General features: G+C 45.5%; 1 protein-coding gene across 2 annotated transcripts in view; it reads left to right on the top strand.

Moving 5' to 3' along the window:
• Positions 1-15865, top strand: part of LOC115482153 (transmembrane protein 45B-like) — a 70330-nt gene that overhangs the window by 41217 nt on the left and 13248 nt on the right. For both annotated transcript variants that reach the window (XM_030221725.1, XM_030221726.1), the window contains exon 2: positions 3109-3307. In XM_030221725.1, coding sequence (XP_030077585.1) covers positions 3124-3307 — 184 coding nt within the window. In that variant the 5' untranslated portion in view covers positions 3109-3123. The remainder of the gene's footprint in view (positions 1-3108; positions 3308-15865) is intronic.

Genomic DNA, 15865 nt, shown 5'->3' with positions numbered 1-15865 from the left:
TAGGTACACACAGATTATATAGGCACAACCGGGGCTATTCTTTTGCAGGGGTACTTGGGGGTACTGAGTACCGGCACCTTTTCCATTGTCTGCTAAAATTGACCCATGTACCCCAGGTTTTAATGAGAGAGCTCAAGCTCTACACACCAATTCTGCCATGTCATAAATTCTGTGACTGGTTGCAGGGGGCCTGGCTATTGTGGGGTGGGTCCCTCAGTGATCACTCCACCCCTGAAGGGTGGCCTGGCATTTGAGTACCGGCACCTTTTTTGCTAGAAAAAACATACTGGCCAGAACAATCATAAATTTAAATGACAAATATGAATGTATCATAGTATTCTATAAGAAATGTGCGGGTCCCACTTAGGCTCCAATGTGTACACTGCTTACAAGTACATAGAAACATGACTGCAGATAAATGCCGAATGGCCCATCCTCTGTAACCCTTAACTCTTCCTTTTCCTAAGCGATCCCACATGCTTATCCCATGCCTTTTTAAATTCTGACACAGTCCTCGACTCCACAACCTCCACTGGGAGGCCATTCCAAGCCTCCACCACCCTTTCTGTGAAATAATACTTCCTTAGGTTACTCCTAAGCCTATTCCCTCTTAACTTTGTCATAACGCCCCCTCATTCCAGAGCTTTCCTTCAGTTGAAAAAGGCTCACTTTCTGTACATTAATGCCCTTGAGATATTTAAACATCTCTATCATACAGTGGCGGTCTGAGGGGCGCTGACACCCGGGGCGGATTGCCGATGCGACCCCCCCCAGGTGCACGCCGCTGGGGGGGGGGGGGTGCCGCGCGCCGGTCAGCGTCGTTCGTTTCCATGCTCCCTCTGCCCAGCAACAGGTTACTTCCTGTTCTGGGACAGAGGGAGCATGGAAACGTACGATGCTGACGGGTGCGCGGCCCCCCCCCCCCTTGGTTCGCCACTGCTATCATATCTCCTCTCTCTCCTTTCTGTCTTCCAGCGTATGCATGTTGAGGTTCATAAGCCTGTCCCTATATTTTTTGTGTTTAAGACCACTTACTAATTTTGTAGCCGCCCTCTGGACCGATGGAAAAGAACTACAATAATAGGACAGAAGAGGTGAAAGGAATTAGGCAAGAAGCCGTCACATCTACATAGACAACCATATCACAGGGTACCTGTACATGCTAGTATTCTAAACATTTAACACACATAAATGTTAGTGCTTAATTTAAAGAATTTCCCCCTATGGATCCAATAGAGTGCCAAAATTTAGGCGCTGGGTTGTGTGCTAAGCGCAAATTCTGGGTTACCACTGGGTTAGTGTGAGAGCCCTTATCACCAACTCAATGGGTGGCAGTAAGAGTTCCCGCATCGTATGGCCATGTGTGCTGGGGGGCTTTTTTACCCACTGCAGGGAAAAGGACCCTGGCATGCGGGAAAAACAGCTCCTGCCGCCAGTGCAGGGCCCCTTTTCCCACAGCTTGGAAAAAGGGCCCCTAAATAACAGCAATTCCATGCAGAACTGACATTCTAGAAACTAGCATAAGTCCGCAGTTTTGCGCCTAACTATAGGCGCAAGCACTTAATGCCGGTCAAAGGTTGGTGTAAGTGCTGGTTCCTGACTGTTGATAGTAAGGTGTGTTACTCAGTATTCTGTAACCTAGCCATGCCCTAAACCTGCCCATGTCCCTCCCACTATAGGTTAAGCACAATAGGATTAGCATGCCCAACTTCTAGAACAGTAAGGGCAGTTGGGCACACAGCTGCTAGTTGGAGCCAATTAACACCAATTTAAGCCAATAATTGACTTTGTTGTATAGGCAAACAACCTTATTCTTTAAATTGTTCACGAAGGTCTAGATTATATATATCACCTAAAAATTCCACATGGAAAAAAAACATGCCTAGATGTATTTCTATAAAAGTACCCCTAACTTTTATAGAATAGACTTAAATTTCTGCATGGTATTATAAAATATGCTAAGCGCTGGTCCATGCAACTAAGTGTAGTTGGAGTCAATTACTCCAACTAAAACAACGCAAATGGATTTTAGAAATGCCCATTTCACACCCATAACCATGTCCACTATTCAACTAAGAAGCAACTCAAGACCTTCCTTTTTGGCAGAGCATATGGTGTTAGCCCTTCTGGTGCTCCGCCCTTTTAACCCACGGCTCTCTGTGATAATTTATCACCTCCCCTCTCTTCCTTTCCTCCTCCAGTTATTTCTTTCTCCCTCTTGTGACCTGTATTTTGTACTATTGTTTGCTTATTAACTATTGTACGCCACATTGAGCCTGCCCTTGGGTGGGAATACTGTGGGATATAAATGTCATAAATAAATAAACTATGCAACTTAGAATGTACATGCACCAAGTTATAGAATACGCTTAGCAAGTAGTGTGTGTACATTCTTTTTTTTTTTTAGTTCAATCAGTTTTTTATTGATTTTATAACATATTGTAAATTTAGTACCAATGACAATAACAATTAACAGGTCAATGTACTCTGACTATATATATATATATATATATATATATTCGTATGAAGTATGCATGCATATCAGATGTTAGTATTAATGCCAATGTTTGAAAAGTACCTGTACATTAATTACTTAGATGAATATTTAATCACCAGAGACCAAATTTTATTACATGCCATAAAGGAACCACATTTCTCTGCTGCTACTTTTTCGTATTTAGCTGTTAGACATACTGAGTTCCACCACATTTCGTAGGTTAACTTTGTAAAATCTTTCCAGTTTTGACAAATCAATTTTATACTTGGATCAATATACGTAGTAGTTTAATTATATGTGGTGATAATATATTGTTAATGCCGAAAGCTCAAATAGTGTGTGTACATTCTAATTAATGCCAGTTAGTACTGATAATTAACTTCCAATTAGTGCTGATTAGCTTAACTAAATTATGCAATATACTTTGATTTCCATAAAGAAATCTCAGCGCAATATATACAATTTGGGGAAAGCATTGTTACACCCTGGATTCTATAAATTTGGGTGCCTATTTCTAGTACAACAATAGAAAGCAGTAGAAATAAACTCCACTACATTGTCTGTGGTGTGTACTCAATGACTTTTTTAAATATTGCATTGTCTTATTTCAGGGATTCTAATCTGCAATGGCAAATTTCAAAGGCCACGCACTTCCGGGCAGCTTCTTCTTGATGTTTGGGCTTTGGTGGTCAGTGAAATACCCACTAAAATACCTGAGCGGGAAGATGAAGGCCAATTGTCGAACAAGCTTGTTTTACCAACGACTGGAGTTTGTAGAGGGCCTGATGAAAGCCATCTTTTCCCTAGTAGGTAAGGATTACAGAGAGAACTGGCACACCATAGTTGTCAACTTTCACACTGAAGATGGCACATGACGTTTGTTTAGGTAAATGGCGTCACCAGTTTTCCGTATGTGTATAGATATCCTGGGGAATTGTTAGTGTTTGGAGTTCATAGAAACATGATGGCAGATAAAAGGCCATATGGCCCATCCAGTCTGCCCATCCTCTGTAACCCCTAACTCTTCCTTTTCCTAAGTGATCCCACATGATTATCCCATGCCTTTTTTAAATTCTGACACAGTCCTCAACTCCACAACCTCCACCGGAAGGCCATTCCATGCCTCAGCCACCCTTTCCGTGAAATACTTTCTTAGATTACTCCTAAGCCTATTCCATCTTAACTTCATTGTATGCCCCCTCGTTCCAGAGCTCTACTTCAGTTGAAACACTTTGAATAATCAGCACAACAATAAAAATACCCATGTTCGTATTTCATAAATTCCTCCAAACCACCTCTCCACATGCTAAGAGGAAGTTCACATTCAGTGGACTTCATAAGTTAAAACTACGGAGCAGCAGCCACTATAGCTATCAGTTCCTAATGGTTAGTGCAGTGGCCTGAGAACCAGGGAAAACAGGTTTCATGCCCCACTACAGCTCCTTGCGACTCTGAGCAAGTCACTTAGATAGCTATCCTGGCAACGGCCCATCTAGCCCAGTATCCTGTTTCCAACAGTGGCCAATCCATATCACAAGTACCTGGCAGAAACCCAAATAGTAGCAACATTCCAGGCTACTAATCTCAGGGCAAGCAGCGGCTTCCCTATGTCTCAATAGCAGACTATGGACCTTTCCATCAGGATCTTGTCCAAACCTTTTTTTTAAACCCAGATACACTAACCGCCTTTATTACATCCTCCCGCAAAGAATTCCAGTGCTTAGGTATTCATTGAATGAAAAAATATGTTGTCCTATTTGTTTTGAAAGTATTTCTATGAAACCTCATTGAGTGTTCCCCTAGGCTTTGTACTTTTTGAAAGAGTAAAATATTGATTCCCTTCTATTCATTCTATACCACCATCCTCCATTTTAAGTACCTGCACATTAACTGCCTGCACATTATATGTGAACTGCTTTAATTGTAACCACAGGCAATAAATCAAATCCCATCAGCGTTCCCATTCCCTATTGTTTGTTTTGCCTTTGCAACTGGTAATGCACACATTACTGTAACAATTTTTTATTGAACAAGGAAATATAAACAAACACGTGTTCAATGTTTTACAGTTTCACGTCTAACCCAGCCTCCCCACCACCCACTCCACCCTGCACATTCTACATATTTCAAAGTTGTAAAGACTATAAATCTTTGGATCAAGAAAAAAAAAAACCCCAAAACCAGCAAACAAACAAGCAAAGATATCAAACGGTTATAGAATGAGGAACATACAGCAATATTCCATTTTTATATCTGCTTTACTGAATCACACCCCATCCCACCCTACCGTAACCATAACTATAAGTTATTACAGAAATGGCCTGTTTGGATGCTTATAACTCCAGGTCCTCATGGAATCTGTTTCTCCAATACCAAAAAGAGGGAGGTTCTTCCTGCATCCAATACTTGTATACATTTTTCCCCAATGCATAAGCCTTACAAAGTAGGAGACAAGTTTTTATCAGATATCCCATAAGCCTCCAATTTATTTAATAAGACTCCTTTCCAGGAAGGAATTACTTGTTGAAAAGAAAAACAAAAAAGGCAACAGTCTACTTGCTACATAAAAGTCTGTTATAAAAAGTAGACCGATACACATATATAAAAACAAATAATTTATTCAAACCAAGATAAAAGCAGTACCCGACGTGGCCACGTTTCACCAATCAAATCCAATAATGTATCAATACATACCTAAAAATCAGGGGTGATCAACATACCCCTTCAAAAAAAGCCTAAAACAAAATTAAAAAGATATACATTCAGCCCATGTATCACAAACTCTACATCTCACTAATCAGCTCAATTAAAATTCTCATATTGAGCTGACTGGTGAGATGTAGAGTGTGTGATACATGGGCTGATCAAGATGGGATTAATGTATATCTTAATTTTTTTAGGCTTTTTTTTTTTTTTTTTTTTTTTTTTTGGAGTATGTTGATCACCCCTGATTTTTAGGTATGTATTGATACATTATTGGATTTGATTAAATCCATCCAACGTTTTATACGCTTTTATATGTTTGGAAAGTGGTTTGTCTTATCTCCTCCTCTATTTTACTTTTGAATGTGTAATGCATTTATTGAACTTTTGTTATCACTGTGTGTTTTTATTTGTAGTTTTACCCCTGACGCAGCCTGAGGGCGAAACGTGGCCACGTCGGGTACTGCTTTTATCTTGGTTTGAATAAATTATTTCTTTGTTTTTATATATGTGTATCGGTCTACTTTTTATAACAGAGAGGAATTGTTATCCAAGAAGAGTCCCTAAATATCTATGAAGTGATTTTCCAAAAAGCTTGAGCAGCATCACAACTCCAAAAGGCATGGAAAAAAGGTATTCCCCCCCCCCCCCCCCAACTTACATTTGGAACATTGAGCATCAGATACCCATCCTGCTCTGACTGTGATATATATTCCCTATGGAGTATGCGATATTGACTTTCCTGGAGCTCAGTACTACCCACCTGCTTCGGGATATCCTTTTATAAATTAAAAAAAAATCTACTCCCTTCAATTCATACCCCAGAACTTTACTCCAAGCCTCCTTAAGTGGACCGCATTCCTGGGGGGGGGAGGGGGGGGTGGAGAAGAAGAGATACCACAGCGTTGTGTGATCTAGAAACTGAAACCTGTCAGACATCCCCTTGTAAAAATAAATCCCGAAGTTTCTGAGCACACGGTACTGTAAAAGGAAACACAGAAGCAAGGTCCTTTCCAGACAACGCATACCCTGCATTTGCTTCCAAAGTTCAGCATATAGAGATCCTTTTACCAGTGGCGTAGGAAGGGGGGCGGTCCGCCCCGGGTGCACGCCGCTGGGGGGTGTCGGCTCTGCGCTGGTGCACTGCCCTCTCTGCCCCGGAACAGGTTACTTCCTGTTCCGGGACAGAGAGAGCAGTGAACCAGCGTGGAGCCGACACACCCCAGCAACGTGCAGTCGGGGCGGATCGGCCCTCCCGCCCGTCCCTCGCCGCAGGTATGCGCTCCGGGAGGGGGGTGCGCTCCAGCGGGAGGAGGGTGCGCCGTGCTGCACCCAGGGGGGGGGGTGCGCAGCGGCGACCCCCCCCCCCCCCCCCCCCCCCCCCAGGGTGTCAGCTCCCCTCGCTACGGCTCTGCCTTTTACTAAACAGCAGTAAAAAGTGACCTTAGCTATTTCCTGATTTTCTTTTTCGAGAGAGACACAGATGCAGTGCAAAGATTTATCAGTTTTTTTGGTTTGGGAGCCAGTATTGAGTAGAAATTTCCTTGCTTGGGATTTGTAGTTTGAGAGTAAACAAGTTCAATTTCTTGACTTAAAACAGCTGGACAATTTTCTTGCTGCTAAAGAAGAATTGAATGTTATAGCACAATCCTGAATATGCTTCTAGGGGCAGGCTCCAGAAAATATTTGAGGGATACGATTGCCTATTTAAAATATTTTTCTTCTCTGATGTTTATTTCTAACACCTTGGATCTCTGTTTCTTACTAGTGGATGTAAGATTTAGATTATTTCCTTTTTTGATTTGTAATGTTTTCTTTCATTCTTGATTATCCTGGAATATTGGAGATACGTAATTTTGAAATTGAATAAAAAAAATTTTTAAGTGGTCTTAGCGTGCCCTTCAATGGGTTTTTTCTCTGTGTACTAAGAACCTTTTTACCACTGGGGTCAAATGGCCAAATTTCCTATTTTTTGTATTAATGGTCATGTGCTAATTTTGCAAGTGCTGTTGCTTATGCTATTGCAAATCTCAATGTGGCTGGGACCTCCCGCAGCAGCCTTTTTCAGCCATTTTAAATCGGCAGCAGCAATGGTCAGAACGGGCAGGAAGGAATGGCAGTTCTTTTCTGTCCCCAAAGGCCACTAGACCACCAGGGCTTGTTAACATAAGCCTGGGGTGGGGTGGAGAGTTTTCATTTCAGCTGAAACCCAAACCTGGATTTTGGGTCCGTTTTGGTTGTCATCTAGAAATAGTGCAGCTCCTGTCTTTTTAACCATTCTCTTCGTGGAATTAATGAGAAACAAGTGGGATAGCCAATATGGCGCCGTAGTGATACGCTGCACCAGACGCCCCCAAAATCACTCCGTATTCGTGCTGAAGAGAATCCTCGCACCCTTCGTGAGATGGGGAAAAGGAGAGGGAAAGTGCGGGACTTACCCTCAACCCTGGCTGGAACTCAATCTTTACAGCAACCGGCGCTGGAATAATTTGGAGTAACGATAGGACCTTCTTCTGCTTCTTCCCCGAATATCGGAGCCGAGCTTCTTGAATTGGCCGACAGTGTAGACGGGGTTTCCTTAAGCCCCGTCGAGCGTGCAGCTCCCCCACAGCTGGGAAGTGAAAGCAAGGAAGCGGAGCCTGACGCTCAGCTACCCGAAGAGGTTGAGAGGTGTGTGCAGAGAGGGAGCTGCCCTTGCCGGCAGAAACAGTGGAGAGTGTCTTGGTAGGAAATCTTAAATATTCCGTCTAAAATAATTACTACTTTAAACCAAACACTCAAAGCCTCCCCCCCCCCCCCCCCACCCGGGTTTATTTCAGTGGGTTTAATGAGTAAGCCAGCCGTAGTGACGATGGAGTCACTCTGGGACCTAACTTACAATTTGCATTCTTCTTTACAATCATTGACTTTAAAAAATACTTTGGAAATTAAAACTTGGTATGAGGCAGTCCTAATCCAGGAACAAATAAACACCCGTTAGTCTCTTGAAGTGAAACAAATTGAGGAAAACTTAAATAAGTCAGAATCCTTGCGCCAAGTCTCAAAGAGAGGAATTTTACCTCTCGGAAAATGGAATACCTGGAAAATCAATTGAGGAGATGTAATTTGAGGTTGACTAATTTTCCAAGGTCACCATTGATTTCATCAATAGAAATGTTTAAAAAATACTTAGTTGAAGTCTTGGGTATGTCAAGTGATTTGCTGCCTCCTATTGTTAGAGTGCAATACTTTCAGAACAGTACTAAATCGGACAAAGCTATTTCTCAATCACATACGGGGGACGGCATGAATTTAACATCCTTCTTAGAATCATCATTGGAAGTTATTACCCAAAGAACCACTGCTGTGGTGACATTTGCTCTGGAAATGGACAGAGATGCTGTTTTGAGACTTTCCTTTAGAAATTTAGATTCAATGTTCTTAGGATTTAAAATTAGAATATATCCTGATTTTTCAGGAGAAACACAGAAAAGGTGTAAGGCCTCTTTGGCAATGCGTCAGAACTATGGCTCTAGGGGCCAATTTTGTACTTAAATTTCTATGTTTGTCGCACATTATTTCAATCTAAATTTCCAATTTTTTGATCCTAAGCAACTAGAAGAATTTTTGATCTCGAAGGAAGAAATGAATGTGAATGTATTAGTTGAGTAACAGAATGCACACTGTTTAAGATTGGGAAAAGAGAATAGGTCATGTTTAGTTTAATTATTTAAATATTTCTTTTCTTGGAGCTGTATTTTCTAACTTTAAAGGTCAATAGTACTAATTTAGATTTCTACTTATGTTAATAAGGATTTTTTTCTTCTGATCTATTACAATTGCTATATTATCTCGGAATGAGTGTATAATATATAATCAATAAAGAGAGAAATAATAATGATGAGAAACACGTATGAAATCCTCACTAATGCTACCAAAGGAAAATGAGCTAAACATTTTTTTTAATCCTCCTAAAACCTTGCATTAAAGCCCCAGGGTTGCGTTCAACTTTTGTCTTCTATGCACTTTTATGATGACAGCTTCAGTATGGTGGATTTAAGTGTGCTTGCACCAGTGTCTTGCTTGTTTGCAAAACTTGTTTCTACAGAAGTGGATGAGTAGCCTAGTGTTTAGTGCAGTGTATTTTGATCCTGGGGAACTGGGTTCAATTCCCACTGCAATTCCTGGGCAAGTCATTTAACCCTCCATTGCCCCAAGTACAAATAAGTACCTGTTTCCTTGTCATCAAGCAGATGAATCCATTATGAATGGGTTGTGTCCATCAACCAGCAGGGGGAGATAGAGAGCACTGAAAAACCATAGTGCCTCATGGCCAGCTAGCTCCACCTGCCTCTTCAGTATTCTCTATCTCCCCAGCAGGGTTGGACGCAACTTATTCAGCTCCTTCAAAAAATCTGCCTGGGGTGGCTCCTGTGCTTTGGCCAGTGGTAGCAGGGGTGTTGGGGGCAATTGCAGCTCCACTTTGAAGGCACATAGGTTTGCCCTTGCCCTGGCCCTGTCTTTTCCCACACTCTCCTTTTGTGGATGCAGACACATTGGTTAGTCCTTTCCCTGCCTTTCCCACTCTACTGATCCTTCGGAGTTGGAAATTTGCCTCTATTGTTGTTGCTTCAAACTTTCCTCACAGCATTAAAAAAAAAAGTCGCGTGCTTTGGCGCTGCAATTCCAGAAAAGAGGTTTTCTTCTACTTGTGCAGCTTGACCGGAGCTCTGTGGACTCAGTCTGGTGAGGTAAGAGCGTTTTGTAGCTCCTCCAGGGAGGGCCCCGATCAGGACGATTTTGGCGTGAATCCGCCATTTTGAATTTTCCGCCATTTCGGCGATGGCTGCAGAGGTTAAGTGCTGTTCCCATTGTGGCAAGCGCAGATCCGCAGCAGGACCCTGTAAATCGTGCTCTTCAGACGCAACCCCCGCAGAAGCGAAGGGGATTGAATCTGGAGGGGAGCCTCGTGCGGAGGCTAACAGGGGAGCTTCTATCCCCGGACTGGAACCGGGAGGCCAGGGTGAGCCCTTCTCCCCTGAGTTTGTGTTGCTGCTGCATAAAGCATTCATGTTAAAAAGAGCTCTCCTGCAGGGGTCTCATTCTGCCCTGCTATCTGTTCCCCCTCCAGTGGAGCCTGGCCTCGGATTGCCGTCAGGCGCGTTTTCCCCTGACAGCTGGCCGCAAGACAAGCGCAGGAAGGTTAATTCCCCTTCAGAGAGTGACGCACCCCCCTTCTCCCCTCCCCCCCCCCCCCCCCCCCCCCCGTGGTCGGAATGTGAGGATTCTGAGGGGTCTGGCAAGCCCTCATGGTCTGAAGAGCCAGAGGAAGGTGCAGGATTGCCACCGGATCCAGATGATCCTTCTGCGGTGAGGATTTTCCACCGCGACGAGCTGCCAGCGCTTATTTCTGATGCCTTGCAGGTCCTCTCTATTGAAGATCGTTGGAGTGGCAAAGCCTCCTCTGGTAATCCGAGGATGGCAAGTACTAAGAAGCCTGCTCAAGCCTTTCCTTTGCATGACTCCATCCAAGACCTTATTTCGGCTCAATGGGCTGACCCCGAGGGGCCTTTGAAAGTTGCCAGGGCAATGGGGGCAATTATACCCTCTAAGTGAGGAGCATTTGGCACGCCTAGCTGTGCCTAAAGTGGATGCCCTAGTCACGGCTGTGACAAAGAGGACTACCCTCGCAGTTGAAGGAGGAGTCGCCCTGAAGGACATGCAGGACTGACGCCTGGAATCAGCTCTGAAACGGTCCTTTGAAATTTCAGGCCTATCCTTATGGGCAGCTGTTATGCTGCCCAAGCCTGCCTCGCTTGGTTGCAACAGGCAGTGGAACAGCCCGGGGATGGAGTGGAGCCCCTTACTGAGGTGGCACCGTGGATGGAGTCAGCCTTGTCTTTCTTGGCTGACGCCCTTTATGATATGGTCAGAGCTTCGGCTAAACAGATGGCTGTGGCAGCTCGCCGCCTTCTATGGCTAAGGCATTGGGCGGCTGATATGGCCTCTAAGCAAAGGTTGGTGAAGTTGCCCTTCCAAGGCCTTCTCCTATTTGGTGAGGAGTTGGAGAAAATTGTTAAAGGCCTGGGGGATGCTAAACCCCAGCGCTTACCCGAGGATAGGCCAAGGCCTCTCTCCAAGGGTCAGGCGGTTCCCTCCTCTTACAGACCTCGCTTCCGTGAAGCTAGAAGGTACCGCCCGGGGCGTTCTGCTGGGTCCACTTCTCGTGCCCGCTTTCAGCAGAGGAACTCCTTTCGTTCGGACAAGCGTTGTGCAGCGACCGGCTCAAGGCTTGGAGTTCAAGGGCGACCCTCTCCAATGATGGTGCGCCGGCCCTTTCCTCGATTCCTGCAATAGGAGGACTGCTTTCCTTTCTCGAGGAGTACATAAGTACATAAGTACATAAGTAGTGCCATACTGGGAAAGACCAAAGGTCCATCTAGCCCAGCATCCTGTCACCGACAGTGGCCAATCCAGGTCAAGGGCACCTGGCACGCTCCCCAAACGAGTGGGTCAAGATTTCCTCAGATCAGTGGGTTTTGAACCTGATAGAGATGGCTACAGAATAGAATTCAATGCCCCGGTGAGACGTGTTTGTGGAGTCCTGATGCGGTTCTGCTGTCAAACGGGCGGCGGTAGAGGAGTCCTTGAAAGGCTTAATTCACCTAGGGGCGGTGTCCCTAGTGCCTCCCACAGAACACGGTTCCAGCCATTACTCCATTTACTTTGTGGTGCTGCTAAAAGGAGGGTCTTTTCGGCCCATCCTCAACTTAAAAAGTCAAGTCTCTGAGTGCGGCATTTTCACATGGACACCCTGCACTCCGTCATTGCGGCGGTACAGCCAGGAGAGTTTCTCATGTTTCTAGACCTGAAAGAAGCTTACTTGCACATTCCTATTTGTCGCCCGCACCAAAGGTTTCTTCGGTTTGCGGTGATGGGAAAGCATTTCCAGTTTCGGGCCTCGCCACAGCTCCCCGAACCTTTTCCAAGGTAATGGTGGTAGTAGCTGCTTTTCTCAGGCGAGAGGGTATTCGGGTTCACCCGTACCTAAACGACTGGCTCATCAGAGTGGACTCGACAGAGGAGAGTCATCAGGTAACAGCCAGAGTGGTCTCTGGGCTGGGTCGTCAATATGGCCAAAAGTCATCTGATCCCCTCTCACTCTAGAATATTTGGGGGTCCGGTTCGACACAGCTTCGGGGTTTGTTTGTTTTTCTTCCCAAGCAAAGGCGGTGCAAGCTTCAGAACCAGGTCAGTTTGCTCCTGAGGATGCCTCGCCCCTGCGCTTGGGACATTGTCCAGTTGTTAGGGTTGATGACGGCCACCTTGGAAATGGTGCCCTGGGCAAGAGCGCACCTGAGACCTCTGCAGTGCTCCCTGCTTCAACGATGGTCTCCAATATCTCAGGATTATCAGTGCAGACTCACGTGGCTCCCTGTGGCCCGGCTCAGTATGGAGTGGTGGCTCTCGGACAGCATGCTGCGGCGAGGAATGCCGCTAGCGCTCCCCGATTGGTGCCTGGTGGTAACATGCCAGCCTGAAGGGCTGGGGTGCACATTGCCGGGGAAGGCATGCCCAGGGTCTCTGGACACCCAAGGAGTCGGAGTGGGCCATCAATCGCTTGGAGTTGAAAGCGATTTTCCAGGCCTTCCAATTGACCCTGGAAGGATTGGCTGTCAGAGTTCTGTCGGACAACACGACAGCAGTGGCCTACATAAATTGACAAGGCGGCACTCAGTGCAGAGCACTGGCTGCGCAGGCCGCGCAAATTTGCCACTGGGCTGAGCTACATCTGCAGTTTCTGTCAGCAGCTCACATTGCAGGTCAGAGCAATGTGCAGGCCGATTATCTAAGCAGGCATCAAATCGACCCAGCGGAGTGGGAACTGGCAGACGAAGTGTTTCTTCAGATCTGTGCCAAGTGGGGGACACCCGTAGCGGATCTTGTGGTGCAAATGCCGAAGTCCCGTGCTTTTACAGCAGATGGGAGAGATCTTCGCTCAGCAGGGTTGGAGCCTTGGCTCAACCCTGGCCTCAGGGCCTCCTGTATGTTTCCCCTCCATGGCCCTTGATAGGGCGAGTACTCCTGCGGATTCGGCTACATCAAGGAGAGGTGGTTCTCATTGCCCTGGATTGGCCCAGGAGGCCATGGTTTGTGGACCTCCGGCGGATGCTGGTAGAGGCTCCCCTTCCTTTTGCCTCTGGTACCGAATCTGTTGTCACAGGGACCGGTGACCATGGAGGACGCATGCCGCTTTGGTCTTTCGGCATGGCTATTGAGAGGGCGCAATTGAGAGACAAGGGTTATTCCAGTAAAGTCATTTCCACTCTCCTACAGGCCTGCAAGCGTTCCACTTCCATGGCTTATGCCAGGATTTGGCACCAATTGAGGCTTGGTGTGCTGCTAAAGTGATTACACCTATGCGGGCTTCTGTCTCGCCGAAACTTAACTTTTTTTGCAGGATGGTTTACAAAAAGGCCTTGCCTATAATTCCCTGTGTGTTCAAGTGGCAGCCCTAGCATGTTTTCGAGGGAAGGTCGCTGGCCTCTCCCTGGCTGCTTATCCAGATGTGGCACGGTTTCTTAGAGGGGTGCTTCGGCTCATCCTCCTGTGCGGGCTCAGTGCCCGGCCTGGAACCTGGGGTTAGTTTTAAAGGCCCTTCAGTGTTCGCCCTTCGAGCTGCTAAGGTGAGCTTCAGGGAAGGATGTGACCCTAAAGACGGTCTTTGTTTGGTGGCAATTACTTCGGCGAGACGGGTGTCTGAGCTCCAGGCGCTGTCCTGTCGAGACCCTTTTCTGCAATTTTCAGAGTCCGGAGTTATGGTACGTACGGTGCCTTCCTTCCTGCCTAAGGTGGTTTCAGCGTTTCACCTAAACCAGCCTATTTTCCTACCTTCCTTTTCCAGAGAGGAGTTTCCGGAAGCCTTTGGGCAATTGCACCTCCTAGATGTGCAAAGGGCTCTGTTGCAGTATCTGCGCATGTCAAATGCTTTTAGGACCTCTGATCATCTTTTTGTCCTGTTATCAGGTCCGCACAGAGGGTTTCCAGTGTCTAAAGCCACTTTAGCCCGTTGGCTCAGGGAAGCTATTTTTTTCAGCCTAACTGCTGTCTGGCCGGCCTCCGCCTGAAGCCTTCAAGGCACATTCCATAAGAGCAATTTCCTCTTCTCTTCAAGAGATATGCAGTGCAGCGACATGGGCTTCTAAGCTCTCTTTTGCCCGACATTACAGGCTGGATGTGGCTGCCAGGAGAGATGTATTTTGGTGCACAAGTGCTGGCGCGTGGTGTGGCTTGTTCCCACCCTATCTAGGGATTGCTTTGATGCATCCCATTCGTAATGGATTCATCTGCTTGATGACAAGAAAGGGAAAATTAGGTTCTTACCTTGGTAATTTTCTTTCCTTTAGTCATAGCAGATGAATCCATGAGCCCTCCCTCAGTGATTCATTGTGTGATTGATTTATGTTCAGTTTTTTCTGTAGATCTGTTCCCTCATTGGGAGAAGTTGGAAAACAGTCTTCAGGATTTCTGTTCTGTTATAGGAGGTTGAGTTCGTCCCTCCTTTGTGGTGTTGCTCCTGTTCTGGGGCGTTCATCCGCTGTGAGGAAAGTTTCATGTTATGCTACTTTGCGGTGTAACACTGCTTTGGAAGCTTCAAATACTGAAGAGACAGATGGACCTAGCTGGCCATGAGGCACTATGGTTTTTTCAGTGCTCTCTATCTCCCCCTGCTGGTTGATGGGACACAACCCATTCGCAATGGATTCATCTGCTATGACTAAAGGAAAGAAAATTACCAAGGTAAGAACCTAATTATCCCATATACTATGTAAACCGCTTTGAATGTAGTTGCAAAAACCATTGAAAGACAGTATATCAAGTCCCATTTCCCTTTCCCTATTTGCGATTCTACATGGAATGTTGCTACTATTTGAGATTCTACATGGAATGTAGCTAGTGGTTAGTGCAGCAAACTTTGATCATGGGGAAATGGATTCAATTCCCACTGCAGCTCCTTGTGACTCTTGGGAAGTCACTTAACCCTCCATTGCCTAAGTATATATACTATATAGTTTGAATGTAGTTGCAAAAACCACAGAAAGGTGGTATATCGAGTCCCAAACCCAAACATAGGGTGCACACAAAATTATACATAAGTTAGAGCTAACCTGTCTGTAAAGTATAGCATGTAATACCACACTGGGGCCTGAATCTGTGACTAGCTTTCTAAAGCTGTGCTCTGTCCATACAGTCAATAAAGAAGCGTTCATATGGAATGTAGCTCAAGAAAGTTAGTCATACACGTATTAACTTTTTATTGAATTATTATTTAAGAGCTTGTTCTGTTCCTTATTTCTGCTCATTTGTGAACTAACATGACAACCACACTGAGCTGCCAAGTTACCCATTCCAGGTGGGAGACTGGCCAGTCCTGGATTTCTGCCAACCTCCATCCTGGTGCATTATGGCACCTGCAGCACTGATTTCAATGGATAGAATCATGGACTACAAATCCCACACTGCTTTGGGATGTAAGTTTAAAACCAGGACTGGCCAAAGAGTCTCCCTCCTGGAATGGGTAACTTGGCAGCTCTGCTGTTTTGCTCAAGATAAAAATTATTCAAACATTGTAATAAAAGTCCTAATTGCTCATAAGCATGTATTTGTAGGTTTCAGCATCTCTGA

This window comes from Microcaecilia unicolor, chromosome 12, assembly GCF_901765095.1.
Source record: "Microcaecilia unicolor chromosome 12, aMicUni1.1, whole genome shotgun sequence".
Classification (NCBI taxonomy): Eukaryota; Metazoa; Chordata; class Amphibia; order Gymnophiona; family Siphonopidae; genus Microcaecilia; species Microcaecilia unicolor.
The sequence above is the reverse complement of the archived record's forward strand: the minus strand, read 5'-3'. Positions and strand labels throughout refer to the sequence as shown.